General features: G+C 51.0%; 1 protein-coding gene across 1 annotated transcript in view; it reads right to left on the bottom strand.

Annotated features, from left to right (window-relative positions):
• Window positions 1-8,746, bottom strand: part of SCARB1 (scavenger receptor class B, member 1) — a gene marked incomplete at its 5' end in the record, with an annotated part of 12,609 nt that extends 3,863 nt beyond the window's left edge. Inside the window, 8 exons of the mRNA XM_009695117.1 lie at window positions 247-320; window positions 2,089-2,207; window positions 2,853-3,019; window positions 4,933-5,045; window positions 5,637-5,732; window positions 6,047-6,250; window positions 6,693-6,834; window positions 8,589-8,746. Of these exons, the coding sequence (XP_009693419.1) occupies window positions 247-320; window positions 2,089-2,207; window positions 2,853-3,019; window positions 4,933-5,045; window positions 5,637-5,732; window positions 6,047-6,250; window positions 6,693-6,834; window positions 8,589-8,746 (1,073 nt within the window). The remainder of the gene's footprint in view (window positions 1-246; window positions 321-2,088; window positions 2,208-2,852; window positions 3,020-4,932; window positions 5,046-5,636; window positions 5,733-6,046; window positions 6,251-6,692; window positions 6,835-8,588) is intronic.
• Window positions 8,747-12,517: the final 3,771 nt, after the last annotated feature.

The raw sequence follows: 12,517 nt of genomic DNA, 5'->3' as shown, positions 1-12,517 counted from the left end.
GCAGGAAGGCTGCAGGAGCCCAGCAAACAGGCAGCCACATGCTGCACTGCTACAGGATGGCAGTTTGAGGCCACCAGAATAGCTGACATTTCACCACAGGAGCCAGTTGGCTTCTGCAGCCACGACAACTGGCAATGTTAAAGCTACTTCAACTCTGGGGAGAGTAAACTCTGCAGGCACCCCAGCATCAGCAGCACTCCCTGCTCAAGGGAGGGAGATGGACATTTCTAAAAGGTGACTACTTACATTATACCAGACACCTGCTTTATGTACAGGTTCAGCTGGAGCTTGATGGAGCAATTCATGGGGATGCCTGTCATCTGCATAGGAAGAGACCAACCAGTTCATCAGTACAGCCAACATTTGTCTGGAGAGCTTTGCGGAAGAGCAACCCTTTACTTTCCATCATAGCTGCTCTGGGTGCCACCTTCCAGAGCAATGGATTGGATCATCCAGAGATCTACTGCAGTCACCACACACAGGACCAGGACCACAGCTGGGGTTTCCAGCAAAGCACAAGCACTGGTCAACCAGGCATCAATCCCCAGGCTCTGGGGATGACTGCTCAGAGGGACAGCACTGTCCCCATGGCAGCGTGCAGTCTGTCCCCTCCACTTGAACACTCGTGGGCCAGTGAGACTGTTGCACACAGCAGCATCCAGAAGGGAGCACCTCCCTTGGAGGGGGTCTGAGGGCACAAAGCTAACCTGAACAGACGTGGCTGCTGCAGAAGGCAGCACGCATTCAGCGGGCAGACAGCATGAACCAGGGAGGAGGTCTTGTGTGACCCAGGGCTTGTGGGACTGAACATGAGCAAGTTCAAATTGACCAAGCAGCAGATGTTTAGATGTGGCGCTTTGAGGCATGGTTTAGTGGGCATGCTGGTGTTGGGTAGAAGGTTGGACTTGATGATCTTTGAGGTCTCTTCCAACCATAACAATTCTATGATTCTATATGCAACCTGTGAGTGACTCCCTAGGCAGGGTGTTTTAATAGCAGCTTCTAAGTTTCTTCTGTTGTTCATCCCAGCAGCAGGATGGAAACACATCAATGCAAAAGGTTCATGCACATAGTAGAAGACAAAACATTTCTCCTAACTGTCCAACAACACCCTAAGACCATGAGAACACCACACTTCAAAGTTGGTCTTGCTGAGACCCATTAAGGCATTGATTTCTCATGATACTGCAGTTTTGCAACACATTTTTAAGGTCGGAGAGGAATTGTTGGATTGTCCCTGGCTGTAATCAGCTGGCTGCAGCTAGATAAGAATATAATTAATTGTACTGTTATCAGCAGATGTTTGATACTGTAATAAACTTAATTAGATTTCCATAACTGCGATAAGAAAAGCACAGAGAACCCAATGCCTACATAAGAAGCACAGCTTACCTCACCTCAAAAGGGGGATTGATTTCTTGCTTGAGCAAACATTACTGAACATTTAGAAGACCTGACCATATGCAACACAGGCCGTGGGTGGAAGATCCCTGTCAGCAGCTGGGACAATGATGGCTCAGGACACCCCAACTCATCACCACCAGAGCGGTGACTTTACCCTTATGCCATAGATATGCAAGAAGTGTAACACAGCAGCAGTCTGGTGCTAAAGCAGCCAGTTAGACGGGCAGGTAGAGAGACTGGAAAAAGCCAGCCCAAAAATGTTGGTGACAGCTTCAGCTACAGAGTGGTCTTCAGGCTTTGCCAGTCAGCTCTCACAGCAACGTGTTTGTAGGTTTGGGACGTAACTGGGCTGCTGCTAGATACACCTCCTGGTGTTATGGACCTGCGTCACTGGAATGAACTTGATTGTGTTTATCAAAACAATTATGCTTGCAATTAGTTCTGCAATTCTCTAGAAGCCAGACTAATTATCCAATTAGATTACGGCTTTGACATTTTTATCTGCACATGTCCTTGCCAGTCTTTGCACTATGGAACCTGCTCAAATCAGTGCCACGACAGCAGAGTGATGCCACGACTCAGCCACTGGCAGCCTCCCCCTCTCCGCCCAGGCCGGACCCCCGGGGCGAGGCGAGACCCCTCGTGACCCCTCGGTGGGGAGGGGTCCCCAGCAGGCTCACTCACCGGGTGCACGTCCAGGAAGAGTGCGTGCTGGGCCTCGCTGGGGTGCAGCCCTTCGACGGCATTCACCAGGGCTGGGTCGGCATTGTAGAAGTGAGGGTGAGAAATGAACATCGGTGCATCTGCATGAGAACAAAGACACCTTAAGCTCATCCAAACCCATCTAAGACTTTGTAGAGGTTTTTAAGCCATTGCAGCGCTTGTTCTGAATAGGCTTTTATACTTTTCTCCTCCCAACCAGAAAGCTCCTTCCCTTCCCTCCCTGCAGCTCATTCCATTGCTCTGGGAGGGTTAAGACCCAGTCTCTCAGCCACCCTCTCCCCCCATGCACCACACAACGCCACAGTAACTCGTATCCAGACACAGGTTAGGGCACCAAGTCTGAGTTCTCACTCCTGTGTGACCCTCACTCAGCATCCAAAGTTAACATTTAATTTAGTAGTTACATGACCTGCCTCTTCCCATCCTTGCTCCCCTGCCTGCTCCCTCCCCAGCCCAGGGGATGTAACACTCCCACCGTATCCTTGGGCATTCCCACAAACACCAGGCTCTCGTAGGGCCAAGGAGACTTTGAGCACAAGGATTTTCCCTCCTTGCTAAGTTGCCTGCGGGAGTGCAAGCAAGAATGCCATGCACGCAGACCCCAGCGATATCTTTTAGCACGCTGGCAGGTAGTAGAGCTGACTTTCCAGACAGCCAAGCTCATAGCACATCCCCACAGTTTAATATTGGTACAGCAGGGAGAGCTCAGGGAGGAAAGGACTTACTTAGCCTACAGGTACTGACGTTCTGGATGCCAGATTGCATGCAGGGGCAGAAGCCTTCGTTGGGTGGATAGTCCGTGCCATTGGCAAAGAGAGTTTTCGGTGCCACAAAGCGATAGGTGGGCACACCCTTGAACTTCCCAGACTGCTTGTACACCAGTGTCATGGATCTGGAAGGGTTTCAGCAGAGAAGGATCAGGATTACCCAACAGGTTCCCAGCCCAGGACCAGGCTCTTATCTTTGTTGGATAAGATGTGGTTGCAACGTAACTTAGACTTTGAGATCAAGATAAACACTCAGAGCAGTGCTTTGGATGCAGAATGAGTATTTAAGCCATTTGCTTTCCATGTTTTAAGCACAGATAAAGGGTTGGTCAGGACTAGTTATGGAGAGAAACCACAGGCTTACAAGTCTGTTTGCAGCATCCAGATGAGATTTGTTTAAAGGCATGCAGTAATCCCCAGGGCTGCTCTCCAAGAGATGACACACTCTTTGTGTAAGCCTTGGCTCCAAGGTCCTCTGTCACAGGGAATGGACCCTGGCTAAATCTCTTTTGCAGCACAACTCCAGCATATAGGCTGCCAGGGAGTGGTAAACTTCATTACATTATGCAGCAAGATTTTTTTTCTTGATACAAAAGGCTAGCGATGTTACACTGCATTATTGCTACCAGCTGGCCAGGACAGATGCAAGTTTCCAGGAGGGAAGTTTGCTCCCTTCAGACTCGAGCAAGGCTTGTAGGGATGCAGAGAGCCTGGGCAGGCCAAGGGGATGCTTATTCCTACAGCTGCCTTCTGACCCTAGGACCAAGGATGGGGGCTTCTGGGCATGTTCAACCGTTATGTGCATGCCTTTTGGCTGTGCTCGCCTTCCAGCAAGGAGGCAGCAGCTGCTGCAGCACATCAGCAGGATAAAGCCTCGCCTGCCTTGCAGGGATATCCAGGTAGTTGCATCTCAGCATCAGCTGCACTTAATGTGCAAACAGCAGAGGAGATGAGCACTGCAGCAAGGCAGATATGCTGTTAGTCTGTCAACTGATGTTTGTAACTCCTTAGCCAGCCAGGCTAGCAGAGAGGCCGAGACAGAGATTTGGGGAGAAGAGACAGCACTATCTGGTGAAGAGGCAGATCCACTTCCCCCACAGCACTGCCCAGCAGGAACCTCCTGCGCTAACAAGAAACCAAGCTTGGTTTCTTCCACTTCACTTTATGCCTTGCCTGGAAACCACCTCTATTCCCTAGAAGATTTCTATAGTTTTACAGAAACAGGTACGTGTATTTAAACTTTGATTACCAGTAAACTTTCCTGTAAGTTCTTGGCTCTGGGTCATTTTGGTATTTGCTGATGTCCCTTGTGTGGAGGAATCGCTGCACTAAAGCTTGGCTCAGCTGACTTTGCTTGTTCACTGAAGAGGTCATTGTTCTCTATTCAGCAGGAGCTTGTTTTGCAGCACTGTCTACAAAGCCTGAATTAACATTATCTTCCCCAAGCTGAGGACAGGGTTTTGTGCCACCAGCCTCCTGGCCTCCCCTCCTTCCAGCCTCAGGGCGTTTCCACACCGGCAGGCTCTGCAGGGTACTTTAACCCCTGTGTGATCCACTAGGGTCAGGGTGTCTCAGACAGGACAGACATGCACAGCGGTGCGTGAACTAGGCAGCAAAAAAAATAAAAAGCAGCAGCCTGGAAGCAGCAGCCCAAGACCCCGATGTCAATCCTGCAAGCATTTAGTCAGCTGAAATAGTTCCGCAAATAGTTACAGCTGCATTTCCTTGTGACAACTCTTACTTCTCCCTCTTGCCTCCCACATCTTATCTGGACTGGTTATTTTCTACTGATTCAACGTGGGCAAGTTAGACTTCTCCAGTGATCTGGAAGGTATTTATGACCACCACCAGACGCTGCTAATTAGACAACTACACTGTTTGCAAAGCTCAGACACCGCAACACTGAGCCGCAGCTGAACTTTAGCTACAGAAAGGAGTCCTGAGCCCTTTGCGTCACTGCACAGCTATCTGTGTGCACAGGACGAGCGTGGCATCTCCTGCCACCTGCGCAGGGACAAGCTGGCAGCTGGGGCCTCACCTGCAGGCATCAGGGCTGTAGAACTCCAGCGACGTTGGGGACATGAACGGTGGCCACATCTCCCCCGAGGTCCCGTTGATCATGTTGCACTCGCTGCTCCGCCAGTAGTTCACCTACGGGACAGAGGTAGAGAGAAGAGCTCAGAACGACTGGCTTCCACCCCTGCATGGGACATCCACCGCTCTAGGCTGCTTCCATGGCAGCTTGAGATAACAACACGGAAGAATTTCCACGATCTTTCCCATTCAAACATTTGCCCTATTAATGGAGAAACAGGACAAGATCCACCTCTCCCAAGTGCTCCCAGAGTGGTTGGTCTGTAGATTCAGTTGCTTTTAGTCAGGAGTGGAATTCCACAAGGGAAGACTAAGCACCCCTTTAACAAGGGTATTTAAAGTAACACCTTAAACACAGGTCACAGGAGCCTGGGACTTCAACCATTAGAAGCAACCAGCTCCAACAGCATTCCAAGGGAGTCCAAGTGACACCGATGATGAGCTGAACTTAATGCTTCGTGACAAGCCTCTTGTCATACGGCTGCTTTCTGGCAATTCGCTAGAACAGAAGCTACAGCAGTTGAAGTCTCGTGGAAACTTGCCTTCAAACCTACGACCCAGAGATACAACAGCACCAAGAGCTTCCAGTTTACCTTGCTTTAGATCAGGCATTGCCCCTGTATTAGAGGTTTGCTGCCTGACACTTACCTTCTTTAGTCCATTCCACAAATCCACCATGTGAACTCTACTGATGTTCTTCATGCCCGTGTTCACTGTGAACAGTCCTGAATTGGAGTTGTTAAGCTGCAGAGAGAAGAAACTAATTTTTAATCCATTATACACAGCAAGACTGTAATACGTTAATGACTTTACATGCTTCGTCAGCTCTCGGGGTGCTTCACACGCTGTAAGCTACTGAACTTTTACTTATGTCAGTTGCCAGCGACAGCTTCCAACACATGTATTTCTGCTTGAGGAGAGAATGAAGGCAGCCTTACACAACCACCATCAGCTACACATGGCTGCTCCAAACAGTTTGTGAGGGGATTGAGTGTCTGGGCTATCCCCAAGACCAATATTGCTGTGATTTTAGTGTTCCCAACTAACAGTTTACTCACCTCTACAAATAAGCCAAATTTCCCCTTGAAAGGGATCAGGCCAGGAACAAACATATTTATTGTGTCTATAAGAGGGTCTTCATATCCCCACATGATCTCCCCCACTGTCCGGTTCATGAACGCCTCCTGTTTCATGCCAGCCAGGGCTCCACTCAGTAAAAGCTTCACAAAGTTTGGCAGGTTTTCCATCATTACAGCTGCTCCCTGGGAAAGAAAACAAACCTCTGAGGTGAGAGCCCCATCTTTACCAAAGAGGAAGCAATGCATCTTTGGTGCTCAGCAAGGTCCTTCTGCTGCACTGATCTACAGCCCTAGAGAAATCCTTTGGACAAACTGAGGTTCACCATTTATCCCAAGTTTGGGAAGAAAGTAGTTGAGGGCTCATAGGCTTCATTTCCCCAGAGGATGCTCAGGCAAGGTTGCAGACTTGAGCCCAGCCCCTTTGCCAGCCCCTCTGCACACTGTGGTTTTGGAAAGGTAACAGCCCAACACAACAACCAACACCCAGAAAGCAGAAAACTGCCTTTTGCAAGCTTTGTCACCTCATTGCTTGATTAGCCTTAAGCCCTACAAGAAAGTAAGCTTTGAGTCAGCATTGGGCATCATTGCTTAGAAGTCCGTACCCATCCAGGGAACAAATTCTTACCATCATCAAAATGTTTGGCACAACGATGTACTCTTCTTCGCTGCCATTCGACAAATGCGGCTGGAAGAAGAGTTTCCGGTACTCCAGGAAGGAGACGGTGTCATTGTCATGGAACGTGATATTTGTTTTATACCTGAACTCTCTGCAAAGAGATGGGAGAGATCATGGGCACCTTCCGCCATGCAGTGCCCCTGCAATGCCTGTGGAGCAAGGAAGGGCTGCACAGGCCCGGGCTTGCTTCCAAAGAGCGGAGGAAGGCGATCGAACCCCAGCAAGAAGCCGTGGGTCTGTAGGGGAGGCAGCGTGCCAGGGAACAGGTGGTGTCAGCCTCACACCCTGACCAGGGTTAGGGGCTGGCAGGAGGTGGCAGCCTGGGAGTGAGGCATCCCCAAGAGACTGGATTCTGCAGCAGTTTGCAGACACCAAGTGTTCCTTCCCAACTCCAAACGCAGCTGATGAGGAGTTCGAGACAGAAGCACGAATCTCCTCTGTCACTTCGCCTACAGCCGTTCAAAAGCCCAGCCCTACGAGAGAGACGCCCAGATAAGCAGATATACACCAACTCACATGCCAAAACAACCTGCAAAACAGGAGAGGACCAAACAAGATGCCAGAGGACCCACCAATGAGCCCACACCGATTTACCCCAGAGCTCCCTGACAGCTCCCAGGTTCAGGGCAGCTTGACCCACACGCAGCATCGTAGCTCTCCTGCTCCTCAGGGCTTCGGGCCATGCCATCTCCTGCACACTGCCCAGCACTGCTCCCCTTCACTCCATGCCACGGGAACAGCCCCGTCTCACAGAGGCTGCAATGCTCCGAAGTAGCATGAAGTTGTCCCCAATATTGCGAGCCTGTTACAGCTCCCAAGGGAGCCGAAGCTCAACCCATCAGCAAAAACAAAGTCCTTTATTGTGGAGCCTCTGGTTTATGGCACACATTAAGGAAAGGCACTAATCTTGCTCAGTGAGAACACGCGGACACTAATAAACTTTGCCCTTGTGTTTATTCTTCTTTACAGCAAGCGAAGCCTTTTCCCCAAGCCAAGTGACCAATGTGATCTCAACATACAGAATCCACATGGTCTTACGGTGTGACCTGGCAAGCCCAAGGAAACAAGGGCATACCCATACTGCCAAGTTTCCCCCCAGCGCTACTCAAACAGCTTTGGATTAAACCAGTAATCTTCCCACATGAGCTTGCTTAGGCTGCTGACCTAACTTTGCCTACATGTCTAGGCATTAATGTGCTGAATATCGCTATTTATGGGTAAGTTCACACGCTCAACTCAACATCAGCCATCGCTTCACGATTCAGGTCCAGAGAAGCATCTGGGGCTTCAGCTACCATCCTCAGCCACGGCAATAGACCTAGCCCTGCTGTAGGAGGGCCTGACCAAGTTTTAGTGCTCCATACTGGTTCCCATGGCCAGAGCATTCATGTTGGGCAGATTCTGGGTCTCGTGTTAGATAAGAGGTCTTGGGCCAATTCAAGTGAGGTGACTGAGGTGACTCCAGCACTGGAGCTGGACTCTTAAATGCACAGTGAAGATGAAACAAGTCCACTCTGAAGATGAGGGTTGCCCACCACCACACCAACACCCCTCATGCCTACATTTGGACCATAGGAGTCCAGGCCTGGCTGTCAAACAGGTCCCAGCACAGGACCGAGCTCCACAACTCAGTGGAGGACAGACTGGCCTTGCTACTCTGGCAGCCAGAGAGCCTACTTGTGGCTTGAACAAGATCAGAGGAATTAGAACACATTTGGGGCACTTTAAAATCCTATGCCACTGAACTTGTGCCAACTAAGCTAATGCCGTGCCCTCCTGCCAGAAGCCTGGCAGGCAGCAGGGTGGCTGGGCTCACGCCTAGTTGGACCACAAGCGGTACCTGACCTGTAAACGTAGGGTCCACGCTGGTTCAACACCGGCTTTGCTCCCTGGAGGACCTCCTTGGGGTTCAGCACTTCAAAGAAGTGCACCGACATGTAGAAAGGAACAGGAATGTCTTTCCACATGCTGAAGGAGATGCTGTTGGGGTCAATTCTGACATTCTGCAAGGAAAAAAAAAAAAGAGTAAGGAGACACAACTCTTAGGCTCAGTGGCTGCAGCTGAGCACATCCATCCTCAGCTCCACATCAGGCCCAGCCGAAGGCGGCAGTTCCAGCAAGGGCTCTCCAGAATATCCAGGCATCTTATGCAGACTGAAACTAAGCCAGAACTACACCGGGAACTCTTATGTATGCAGAAGCATCAAGTTCATGCCACAGAATGTCTGTAGGCTTATTTATTCAGCCTCAACTTTCCAGATCCTACCCACAGGATTTCAGAGCTGTTTTGATGTGCTGGAGGCTCGCTCTGCAGTAGATAAGCCAGCACTGAATTATTCACAGCTCTGCATGTTTGACTTGCCTGGCAGAAACAACCCTGTCCCGAAGGTCTCCACTCATCTGCCAGGTTTGGCAGCTCCACGCAGTCAGGAGCGGGCAAAGGCTGGGAGAGGTGGCACACACATCTCCGCAACTGTTTGGGTACCGGCAGGGAGGGCTCACTAGATTCCCAAAAGCAGACAGAGAACTGGGATGGCGACGCAGCTGTGTCCTGACAGCACCGTGCAAGACACCTCTGCTTCATCTCAGCTGCCATCCTGCGGTAACTCATAGTTGGCCATAAGGCAGGTCAAAGGCAACGCACAATCGTGGTTTCCATATCGCTGCCCTGTTTGCTGGGAAATGCCTGCAGGAGCCCAAACATGACTTAAGCCCTCACCAGCTCCTCAGCCAAGAGCTGGCATCTGGGCACATCTGTCTTCACTCCCTCCCCATCTCCCAGGGGCTGCCTTATGAACAAAAGCCTGTTCCTTGAGCATTTCTTTTGGGTGTGTTCCACCATAATCCTTGACTTCTCTGCAAGTACAAGCACAAGCCCTTGCCACAGTTAAGTAACCCAGCCCGCTTATGGAAGCGGGTTTGATCCAGTAGCTGGTGAAGGCATGTGGGCATTATCCTGCTGCAGCCCCACGACAGCTCTCCTGCCCTGGAGCAGCTCGATCTGACTGTGCACGTTTGCTGCCACATCGGGTTGAGAAGGAAAGCTGCCGCAGGCTTCTCTGCAATGCCCCACCTTTCTTTAGCCGCTTCATGGTGAGGCTGTGTTACCCGCAAGCAGCAGCAGCGCTTCGCGAGCCCCTTGCTCAAGCCCTGATCCTCCAAGCCCGACCCCTGAGCAGACGTCTCGACGGTGCAGTGCAACCCACCCAGCAGACCCTTCCCACCTCCACATCAATGTCACTGGCCAAGAGCCTCCATCCTGCCAGCCTCAAGCATTTCACGGCAAACAAGCAGTGATAGGACAAATTTTTCTTTAGTCTGCTTTATAATCCTTACTCCTGAGTGTCCAACAGAGTATGAACAGCAACATCTGCTTTCCTTTACTTGCTTATTCTGTCTTACACTCCCTGGATCCCTTGTTGCATATGCATTTATTTATATAATATGTACCCAGTTGAGTGGAGCTGCATCCTGGCTCCCTGCTGCCTTTCTCGGCTCTCTCCCATCTGGGCACAGCAGCTCAACATTCTCCACAGATGCTGCTAAGTAAGACCTACTTAACAAGGCAGCCTTAGAATTAAGCTACTCGTAGGTCAAAACAAACATGGTCATATGTCTGAAATAAAAATAGAATATTCTTCACTTAGATGGGTTACAAAGTGTCACTGAGATGTTTGACCCCAGGCGGATCTCTGTTCCTGAGGAACTGAAAGGAACTGGCTACTGCCAGTCTCCTCCAGCCAGGACCAGAAGAGCAGCTGCTCCATCAACAGTGCCCAAATCCCGCTTCTCCAGGAGGGAGGCTTCAGCCACCCTGCTCAGTAAAAGCGAGTCTCAAGGTTTCCTCTTCAGATCGAGAGGAACAGTCACACTGCGTGCAAGCGCAACCTCAGTGTCAGACCTCATCCTCCACATCCTCTCACCATCATCCTCATCCCCCTGCTCAGACACCAGAGACAGTGCTGTCAGTCTTCCCTCAGCTTTCAGGCAGGACAGCACAAGAGTTCCCAGGTCTCCCAGCTCATATCTTAGGCAGGTCTGTGGCACTCCAGTCGCTTCCAGAAAAGCAACATCCCCAGGTTTTGCAGGGCCAATGCTGCAGACAGCCCAGCTGCCGATGCAGACTCAGTTTCTGCAAACAGGGCAGGAGATGGGCTCCAAGTTTCCCGTTTCTACTCTGTGTTCCCGCACAGACTTTTCTCAGGGACATCCTCAAAGCCACCACCTCTTTGTAACTAACTGCTTTTCCATCAGGATACACCATCCTGACAGAGCTCAGGAAGCCAGGATGGGCAAACCAGCCTTCACCTGCCCAATCCTAGCCCTCCAAAGCCCAGCTCCTCTTACCCACACCACTCTGAAGACCAAACCAGGAGCTTCAGTAAGGCCCTGGATATTTCTAACCACCCTAGACATCATCACTCAGTTATTTTTTCCATTTCACATTAAGCCTCATAAGAGCTCAGGACCATTTTGGGTCATGCTGAAGATGTGGAGACCAAGGACTTGAGATGAAGGGAGGGAAAACAAGGGTTGGGCTTTTCCTCGTCTTCCGTTCTCATTGCAAGTTACTAGGATTTAGCTCATCAGGTAGAAAGAATCGGGATTAGCTAAAAAGAGGGCAGAAAGGTTTTCGGACCAAAAATGTCACTCCTGTTCTGCAGGGACAGGAGTCCCTCTGTTGAACTCTGCTGTTCTGCAGCCTTTTATTTGCAGGTACCAGCTCCTGATGCCCATGAAACTGAACAAAGATCGACTTCTACTACTTAAGCCACAGGACCGTCTGGCTTTGCCCAGCCAGCAGCACTTCCAGAGGACACATTTAAGTAGAAGTTTTGGCAGAGAGTTTGCAGCAGACGTAACCACAGGCATTGGCTGTAAGGTGTTCATTCACTTCTTTTGTTGGAAGCACATTTCCAGGTGCTGACCTGGGTAGGCACCAGCTTGCAGAAATGCCCAGGCAGGAGGCATGTCACCTTTGGGCAGGGAGAAAAAGGTTTGGCTAAAGGTGGGAATGAGCCAACCGGTCGGTTACAGCAGGATAACCAGTGCCCCGACAGCAAGGACAGGAATATTGGTTCCCAAGATTGTGCAGCAGCTACTGAACAGACCAACAACTCCATCCACAGCCCCACAACTTAACTGTGGGGGACAAACACCCCTGCGGCCCCAGGACCTCTTTTGTGGATAAAGCACGTCTTCAGAGAAGCAACTCTGGGGTTTCGGTCTAGAAGGAGAGGATGACTTGGAGGTCGCTCCACGCACAAGGCTCCTTCGGAGCACTCCTGCACATCGTCTCAGCAGAGCACGTCTGAGCCTGGCAGCCTGCACACCTATTTACGAAAGGCACAGCTAGCGCGGCAGGTAAAGGCAGCGGGGACAGGAGGGAGGGAGGGTGCTGGGGGCAATGCTGAGCCCTGCCCAGCTGTCAGCCCAGCACCACCGGCACTGCTCCCCCCGCCAACTCCAGCTACACAAAAAGCCTTTGCTAATCAGGGATAAGAGCCCGTTCAGCCCAGGCACGTTTGCTGGAACCAAGGGTGGAATATCCCAAGCCTGGATTTGCCCGCTCCAAGATTGCAAAGCTGCTCAGAGCTGCAGCACTGACACCGAAGCAGAGACCCTTTGGTGCTCAGCTGTCTCTCACCCCTCTGGATTACACTATACAAGGAAAACAAGCCCACGCTCCAGCTCTGCCTGCGCACCGGGTCCAGCACCCCTCCCGGCACCACCATCACCCCAGCACCTCGCACCGGCTCCGGGATGAATACCAG

The sequence above is a fragment of the Cariama cristata genome, unplaced genomic scaffold, assembly GCF_000690535.1.
Source record: "Cariama cristata isolate BGI_N322 unplaced genomic scaffold, ASM69053v1 scaffold11402, whole genome shotgun sequence".
NCBI lineage: Eukaryota > Metazoa > Chordata > Aves > Cariamiformes > Cariamidae > Cariama > Cariama cristata.
This window is presented reverse-complemented; position numbering and strand designations above follow the sequence as displayed.